Source organism: Ursus arctos, unplaced genomic scaffold, assembly GCF_023065955.2.
Source record: "Ursus arctos isolate Adak ecotype North America unplaced genomic scaffold, UrsArc2.0 scaffold_26, whole genome shotgun sequence".
Taxonomy (NCBI): Eukaryota; Metazoa; Chordata; class Mammalia; order Carnivora; family Ursidae; genus Ursus; species Ursus arctos.
Window position 1 is genome coordinate 7,291,638 of NW_026622941.1, and position 9,478 is coordinate 7,301,115.

Sequence of the window (9,478 nt, forward strand, 5' to 3'; positions counted from 1 at the left end):
ATTGAAAAAGAAAAGCAAAGTAGGAGGCATCAAAATTCCAGACTTCAAGCTGTATTACAAAGCTGTAATCATCAAGACAGTATGGTACTAGCCCAAAGACAGATACATAGATCAATAGAAGAGAATAAAGAATCCAGAAATGGACCTACAACTCTATGGCCAACTAATCTCCAACAAAGCAGGAAGGAATATCCAATGAAAAAAGACAGTCTCTTCAACAAATCGTGTTGAGAAAACTGGACAGCCACATGCAGAAGAATGAAGCTGGGCCATTTTCTTACACAATACACAAAAATAAATTCAAAATGAATGAAAGACCTAAATGTGAGACAGGAAACCATCAAGGTCCTAGAGGAGAACATGGGCAGCAACCTCTTTGACCTTGGCTACAACAACTTCTTACTAGACACATCTCTGGTGGCAAGGGGAACAAAAGCAAAAATGAACTATTGGAACTTGATCAAGATAAAAAGCTACTGCACAGCAATGGAAACAATCAACAAAACTAAAAGGCGACCTACTGAATGGGAGAAGATATTAGCAAATGACATATCAGATAAAAGACTAGTATCCAGGGGCGCCTGAGTGGCTCAGTCATTGGGCTTCTGCCCTTCGGCTCAGGGCGTGATCCCAGCATTATGGGATCAAGCCCCACATCAGGCTCCTCCGCTAGGAGCCTGCTTCTTCCTCTCCCACTCCCCCTGCTTGTCTTCCCTCTCTCGCTGGCTGTCTCTCTCTGTCAAATAAATAAATAAAATCTTAAAAAAAAAAAGTCTAGTATCCAAAATCTATAAAGAACGTATCAAACTCAACACCCCCAAAATAAATAATCCAGTTAAGAAATGGACAGAAGACATGAACAGACATTTCTCCAAAGAAGATATACAAATGGCCAACAGACTCATAAAAAAATGCCCAACATCACTCATCATCAGGGAAATACAAATCAAAACCACAATGAGATACCACCTCAGAATGGTCAGAATGGCTAAAATTAACAACTCGGGGGGGGGGGAAACAGATTTTGGAATACAGAGACAGGAATCCTCTGACACTGTTGGTGGGAATGCAAGTTGGTGCAGCCACTCTGGAAAACAGTATGGAGATTCTTCAAAAAGTTAAAATAGAGCTACCCTATGACCCAACAATTGCACTACTAGGTATTTATCCAGAAGATAGAAAAATACTGATTCAAAAGGGCACATGCACCACAATGTTTATACCAGCACTATCAACAATAGCCAAATTATGGAAAGAGCCCAGATGTCCATCGACTGATGAACAGATAAAGAAGTGGTGGTATATATACACAATGGAATATTACTCAGCCATCAAAAAGAATGAAATGCTGCCATTTGCAACAACGTGGACAGAACTAGAGTGTATTATGCTAAGCAAAATCTGTCAGTCAGAGAAAGACAAATATCATTTGATCTCACTCGTACGTGGAATTTAAGAAACAAAACAGATGAACATAGGGGAAGGGAAGGAAAAATAAAATAAGATAAAAACAGAGAGGGAAGCAAACCATAAGAGACTTACCTATAGAGAACAAACTGAGAATTACTAGAGGGGAGATGGGTGGGGGGATGGGCTAAATGGGTGATGGGCATTAAGGAGGGCACCTGCTGGGGCACCTGGGTGGCTCAGTTGGTTAAGCTGCTGCTTTCAGCTCAGGTCATGATCTCAGGGTCCTGGGATTGAGCCCCATGTCAGGCTCCCTGCTCAGCAGGGAGTCTGTTTCTCCCTCTCCCTCTGCCCCTACCCCGGCTCATGCTCTCCCCCACTCCTTTCTAATAAATAAATAAAATATTAAAAAAAAAAAAAAGGAGGGCACTTGTGATGAGCACTGAGTGTTATATGTAAGTGATGAATCATTGAATTATACTCCTGAAACCAATACTACAGTATATGTTAACTAACTTGAATTTAAATAAAAACTTGAGGAGCACCTGGGTGGCTCAATGAGTTAAGCACCTGCCTTCAGCTCAGGTCATGACCTCAGGGTCCTGGAATGCAGCCCCGCATCAGGCTCCGTGCTCAACAGGGAGTCTGCTTCTCTCCCTCTCCCTTTGCCCTCCCTCCCCCGGTTCATGCTCAGTCTCTCTCTCAAATAAATAAATAAAATATTTAAAAATTTTTTTAATAAATAAAAACTTGAAAGAAGAAAAATAAAAAGGTATTATTATTTCCCTTTAAAAAATTAGTTAGGCATATTTGTGCAGGTCTATTTCTGGGTTCTCTATTCAGTTCCACTGATCTGTGTGTCTTTCCTTCTGCCAATAGCACACTGTCTTAATTACTATAGCTATATAGTAAGCCTTAACATCATATAGAATTATTTCTGCCACTTAAATTTCTTTTTCAGAATTGTTTTAGTTATTCTAAATTTTTTGCCTCAAAGGTTATTTTTAAAAATGCATTTATGAACTGACAAGAAAATAAAGACTTTGTAGACCAAAAACGAAGTTAAAGCTGGTACTCAGAGAGATAAGCTGAGCACTGAAGCCTGTTTTGCCTTATGGGCATTTGCTAAAAAGTTGAATTTAGACATGGTGATGGCCTCACCAGATGCCACCATGGCATAAGAGACAGAGCTCAGGGATTTTCTAGGGTTGGAAATCTAACAGAAGGTCCCCACCATAAAGTCAGAAACCTTATATTGTCATGTAAGAGTGGGTTTAAAATATACTAACACCCACACTGCCCTAGGGGACTTCATAGAAAATTTCTTGCCTGGAACCTAGGTGCCTAGTGGAGATCTTTTATTTTTCTTTCCTAAAAACAAAATGGCAAGAATTTAAAGTCGTTTTAGGTTAATAGTGCCACCAAGCACCAGGCAGAAGCAATGCAATCCTCTCTGGATGAGCTCATCTTCAATGTAGGCCCTGGGGAATTTCCACAGATACAGTTCCAAGAAATATAAATTGTGGTCAACAATTGCAAACAAATAAGGAACAAGGTTCCAAGAGCAAGAGCCAACAGAGATAGAGATAGGAAATAAGAAAGAAAGTTAGAAAATCAAGCCAAATAGTCCAATGTCTGACTAATAGGAGTTCTAAAAAGAGAAAACAGGATATGAGATAAAATGAGAAAACAGGATTATAAGAGAAATACAAGAAAAATTTCCTGAATTGAATAAATCCTTCTGGATTAAATAATGTGCCCAACGCAAAGAAAAAAGAAGCACACCAAGACCCATTTTTATGAAATCGGAATATTATGGAAAAAGAGAAGATCCTAAAAGAATTCAAAAAAAAAAAAAAAGGAGAAAAAAGGAACAGGAATCAGAATGGCATCCCAGTACAGTATTAGAAGATAGAAGACAGGGGCGCCTGGGTGGCACAGCGGTTAAGCGTCTGCCTTTGGCTCAGGGCGTGATCCCGGCGTTCTGGGATCGAGCCCCACATCAGGCTCCTCCGCTATGAGCCTGCTTCTTCCTCTCCCACTCCCCCTGCTTGTGTTCCCTCTCTCGCTGGCTGTCTCTATCTCTGTCGAATAAATAAATAAAATCTTAAAAAAAAAAAGAAGATAGAAGACAATGTGGCAGTGCCTTTAAGATTCTGAAGAAAAATGATCATTAATCTAGAATTCCATACCAACCAAACTATCAATACAAGGTCAATATAAAAAAAAAAGATCAATGTATATCAAAAGGTAGAATATAGACTTCTTTCAGCATCAAATTCTTACCTCTCTTTTCAAGCAGGCTACTACAAGATGCACTCTGGCAAACAAGAAAGAAGAAGGCAATAGGTGTAGGGAATGGAATGCTGGGTCCACACACAGAGCTGGTGAAAGAAAATCCTTGGAATGGTAGCTGTGCCGCAGACCCAGAAACAAAGTGTCCTGACTGAAATAAGAAGATAGAAAAAACTGCAGGAAAGTCTCCAGAGAAAAAAAATTGATAAAGTATCTGACATGTTTAAATATTTGAAAAATAATATGAACAAGTATTTTTACAGGTCTGGTGAGACATATGGGAAAAAAATGGAGATAGATACATAGAAAATTATACCCAAAAAAGATAATTATTAACTTAAGGAAAAACAAAAAGTTAAATAAGAAATGGAAGTTACTTCACATTTATGTCAATTGATTTTCAACAAGGGTGCCAAGACCATATAACGGGGGAAAGAATAATTTTTTCAATAAGTGCTGCTGGGTTAACTGGATGTCAACATGCAAAAGAATGAATTTGGTTGCCTACCTCACCATACACAAACATTAACTCAAAATGTTTCAAAAACTTAAATGTAAGAGCTAAAACTATAAAGGTCTTAAAAGAAAACATAGTTCTACGTCTCAAAAGAAGATATGCAAATGGCCAATAAGCACAAGAAAAGATGCCTTACATCATTAGCCATCAGGGAAATACAAATCAAAGCCATAGTGAGATACTACCTTATGACCACTAGATGGCTATAATGAAAAACAAACAAACAAACAGATAATACCAAGTGTTGCCAAACATGTGGAGAAATTAAACCCTTATACACTGCAGGTAGATTTGGAAAAGAGTTGACAATTCCTCAAACGGTTAAGCATAGAGTTTGGAAATGCAGCCAATTTGGAAAAGAGTTGACAATTCCTCAAACGGTTAAGCATAGAGTTACCATGTGACCCAGCAATTCCACTTCTAGGTATATACGTAAGAGAAATGAAAATGTCCACACAAAACCTCGTTACACAAATGTTCATAGGTCACATTATTCAGAATAGCCAAAAAGTAAAAACAACCCAAATGTCCACCAACTGATAAATGGGTAAATATGGTGTGGTATATCCATACAATGGAATATTATTCAGCAATAAAAAGGAATGAAGTACTGATACATGCTACGACACGGATGAACCTTGAAAGTACTATGCTAAGTTTAAAAAACCAGTCACAAAGGATTAAATATGGTGTGATTCCATTCAGATGAAATATCCAGAATAGGCAAGAATCTATAGGGACAGAATGTGGGTTAGTGGCTCTCTAGAACTGGGAGGGAGGAGGAATTGAGGGTGACAACTAAGGGGTATAGGGTTTCATTTTGGAGTAATGATGAAAAAGTTCAAAAATTGAGTATGATGATGGATGTACAATTCAGTGACTATACTAAAAGCCATTGAATTGGGCAAATTGTGTCTCAATAAAGATATAGAGTTTTTAAATAAGAAACACAAGTTATTCCACAGTACACTATGTAGTAAACAATATTGACATGGTCCTAAAAATGTAGATACTGCCTACTGATTTAAGCTAAAATGCTGAGATAACTATGATGAAGAGGAGTGGGGGGTAGGGTTAATGAGAAAGGAGGGGATTGAGAAGTGTAAATCCAGTTTCCTGACAAGATAACTAATAGAGGCCACTGGCTTCCTCTTCCGAGATCAAACCTGGAGAATCTATTGAACCTATAAGGAATCATGAATTTCAAGAACTAACAACAAAAGCAAAAGAAGGTGGTAGATACATTGATAGATATATGCATGTCCGTGATATATACCAGTGTGGTATATGTGCGTACTGGGGAGACTGAAGACTATTGTTATGGGTTCAATCGTGTCCTTCAAAAATTTTTGTGTTAAAGTCCCAGGGCACCTGGCTGGCTCCGTTTGTGGAGCATGTGACTCTTGCTCTTGGGGTTGTGAGTTTGAGCCCCACGTTCAGTGTAGAGATTACTTAAAAATAAAATATTTTAAACAACTTTTTTTTATGTTGAAGTCCTAACCCTCAGTACCTCAGAATGTGATCTTATTTGGAAATAGGGTTGTTGCAGATGTAATTAGTTAAGATGATGTCATATTGGAGTAGAGGGGGCCCCACTCTGGTATGACTAGTATCTTTATAAAATGGGAAGATTTGGAGACACACACATGGGGAGAATGCCATTTTAACATGAAGGTAGAGAGCTGGCTGATATGTTTACAAGACAAGGAACACCAAAGATTGCCAGCAAACCACCAGAAGCTAGGAGAGAGGCATGAAATAGATTCTCCCTCACAGCCCTCAGGAGAACCAATCCTGCTGACACTGATCTCAGACTTCTAAGCCTCTGGAAATGTGAAACAATAAATTGTTGTTGTTTAAGCCACCAAAGTCATATATTTTGTTAAGGCAGCCCCAGAAAACTAATATGTACAGCTATCTTGAACTACCTTTTATTATATACCCCAAACCAGCAATGAACATACATATATTGTACATGTGTATTACACCATTGTGTAATAGGTGGTGAGAATACCAAAAGGTACTTCAGAGTGCATAAAGTTTGACTTGTTATAATAAACACGGATAAGTTTAAGAAACCAACAGGAATAAATAAATATGAATGTTTCTTAGAATATTAATAACCCTAAAGACAAAAATAGAACATTGTTTTCTGGAACACCACATGATCTTTACTTATCCATCGAAAGATTTGTTTCATTTTTTTAATCTTTTTTCCCCTATTCCCCTCCCCAGCCATAGATGTTACAAATTGCTTGTTTTTGCAAAATGTGTTATTTTCTGTTCATGAACTTCTAATTTACATACATGATTTTTTTAAAGATTTTATTTATTTGGGGCGCCTGGGTGGCTCAGTCGTTAAACGTCTGCCTTCGGCTCAGGGCATGATCCCAGAGTCCTGGGATCGAGCCCCACATCAGGCTCCTCTGCTGGGAACCTGCTTCTTCCTCTTCCTCTCCCCCTGCCTGTGTTCCCTCTCTCACTGGCTGGCTCTCTCTCTGTTAAATAAAGAAATAAAATCTTAAAGGATAAAAAAAGATTTTATTTATTTATTTATTTGAGAGAGAGAGTGAGTAAGAGGCAGGGGGCACAAGCTGGAGGAGAGGCAGAGGGAGAGAGAGAAGCAGGCTCCCTGCTGAGCAGGGAGCCCAGCACTTGGGGCTCAATCCCAGGACCCTGGGATCATGACCCAAACTGAAGGCAGACGCTTAACCAACTGAGCCACCCAGGCACTCCCACACATTTTCTTTATTTATCAGTTGATAGACATTTGGGTTGTTTCTTCTTTCTGGCCATTATGAATAACAATGCTATGAACGTCTGTGTACCAGTTTTTGCATGAACATGTTCTCATTTGTGTTGCGTACATACCCAACAGGAGTGGAATTGCTGGGTCATATGCACCAGTGAGCACTTTTCTCTTCCTCACTTGAAATGTTCTACCACTTCTTTCTTCCCTTACTGAATTCCAACCTCTTCTAGGAAACCTCTCCTGACTAGGCCAAATACAATCTCTTATCTAGATCATTAATCTCCATGTCAGAGGTTTCCAAACATGTCTAATTAAAATTACCTGAGTGATTTCAATCAGAATTATCAAAAACTAGAGGAGTAATACTTTGAGTAAAAACCTGGAAACAATCTAAGTATCTATCAAAATGGAACTAGTAAAACATTATGGTAGAGAATGTGAGGATATAAACAATATCCAAGTTATATTAAGTAAATAAGAAAGGTACAGAACAGTGAGAATGGAATCCTACTCCTCTCAAAAGGAGATACACAGTTAATATATGCTTGTACATGCACAGTGTGTGTCCAAAGACTAAAAAGAATCTTTTAAAAATGGTTGCCTCTGGGAAAAGAGTGGTCACCTCTGTGAAGGAGCACAGAAAAACAGGCTGTGAGAAAACTTCTCACCTGATTCACTTTAGTAATTTAAAATTTTGCATTGTATGTATGGATACATTTTTAAAATGTGTTTTTAAAAAAAAACAACACATAGATGTGCAAGACTCAGCTCAGCTCTACAGATCACAAATCTTTGGAGGCAGGGACCAGGCTTTTGAAATTGTGAAACTACCAAGATGATTCTGATGATCAGTCAGGCTTAGGATGTAAACCATTCATATGGTACTTAATGCCTCATATTAAAGTGTACTTGTGAGAATATATCTTTATTCCCTAACTAGAAAAGCATATTATCTACTACATTTTGTTTTTCCTATTCTCAGCTCAGAAAAGGTACCCAATATTTTTGATGAGAACGCAGAAGCATAATTCCATTTATCTGTTATATTTCAACCAGTGTGAAAGTGTTTTTAAAAATACATTTAACATAACAGAATTATGAGGCAATTAAAAATTACCACTTTCAATACATGAAGGGCTAAATGTCAAAAAGTGCCAGCAATAATTTTTCTTTTTTAAAAGCTATAGGTATGGCTAGTCTGCAAAAGGCAAATGGTCCAAACCTAAGACTACAGGACTTATGGATGAGTCAGACTTCACAGTCTACACAAATGAGTAAAACTAGCATCTAGAGTAAAATAAAGTGTGTGGATAACAGATTCCAAAGAAGCCCTATTTTATTACAGGGAGTATACAAATTCCTTTCCTTATAAGGAAAAGTACTGTTCCCCTTCTCTGGGGTGACAGATATGACTCTTCCACAGTTCCCGGCTTTCTCTTCTACCGATACTTTCCATGTCGATTGAAATGTTTGTAGAGGTAGCTGATGCGCTTGTTAAGGTTGTGCAGGTCATCAATGAACATCCTATTTCCAACCATTTTCTTCTTTCGGATACAACGTTGTAATTCATTCCCCTTCCAGCCCCGAAGCCATCTGGGGCCCCTGATCAGTTCTTTGGGGTGCATTTCAAAGTCTCCTGTGAAATGTGAAAGAACGTATTAGTTCCAAGACAAGAGGAAAACAGCCCCGACCCGGCTCAGCCTTCAGCACACAGTTGCATTTCCCTGAGCTACGTCTATAGACAAGACACATTACACCACATGATCAAGAGCACAGTCTCTGGAGCCAGACTGCTTGGGGTTCAAATTCTGACACTGCCATTTACTTGCTTTGGGAAAATCACACAACGTCTCTGTGCCTCAGTTTTCTTGCCTGTAAAGTGAAAAAGTTATTATAAGGACTAACAGCAGTGAACACAACCTAAAGAGACACTTACGGGTCTGCTCTTACTACTGAGTACGGTACCATTTCTACACAGGTGAAAAAAAGTCTTTACGGCACAATTGCCATTCTGAAATTCTGTGCCATGGAGTCGTGTCTTACCCAGGATCCCGATGTTGTCATACACCCCAAACATGGCCCTCTTCTCGTTCCAACGATCAACCACTTTGGGAGGAGGGAGAGTGAGCCTTACATGGAACATTCTAGGAAGACCTAGGGATGGGGAAGAAATGGAATGAATATGAGCCGCTTACAGACAAGCAGTTCTCGGGGCGTTTTTATACATCAGCCACTTACCCAGAGAAAAGCTTCTGCAGGCCAAGGGCACCCGGTCCCATAGGGCCCTTCCTGCCCCCAACGATAGGCTCCCTGCCATTGCTCTCGTCTCTCCCCCACAAAAGCACACCGCACGAGCATAAGCAAAGCGTCGCACGCGGCCTTCAAGCTGACAGTGACCTTCCGCGCTGGCCTCAGACTGCACTAAGTGGAGGAAGCCATCTTGAGACTCACCCCGCCTCGGTCCCTCCCTCCCCAATCATAAGCCCCGCCCTCCGGGTTCCGGTGTA

General features: G+C 39.5%; 1 protein-coding gene across 1 annotated transcript; it reads right to left on the reverse strand.

The window, feature by feature from the left end:
* Window positions 1–6,954: 6,954 nt before the first annotated feature.
* MRPL51 (mitochondrial ribosomal protein L51) lies at window positions 6,955–9,445 on the reverse strand. Its single transcript, XM_026502609.4, has 3 exons — window positions 9,210–9,445; window positions 9,015–9,125; window positions 6,955–8,607 (listed from the first exon to the last, which is right to left on the reverse strand). The coding sequence occupies exons 1-3, from the start codon at window positions 9,286–9,288 to the stop codon at window positions 8,411–8,413; spliced, it is 387 nt and encodes a 128-aa protein (XP_026358394.1). The 5' UTR covers window positions 9,289–9,445; the 3' UTR covers window positions 6,955–8,410.
* Window positions 9,446–9,478: the final 33 nt, after the last annotated feature.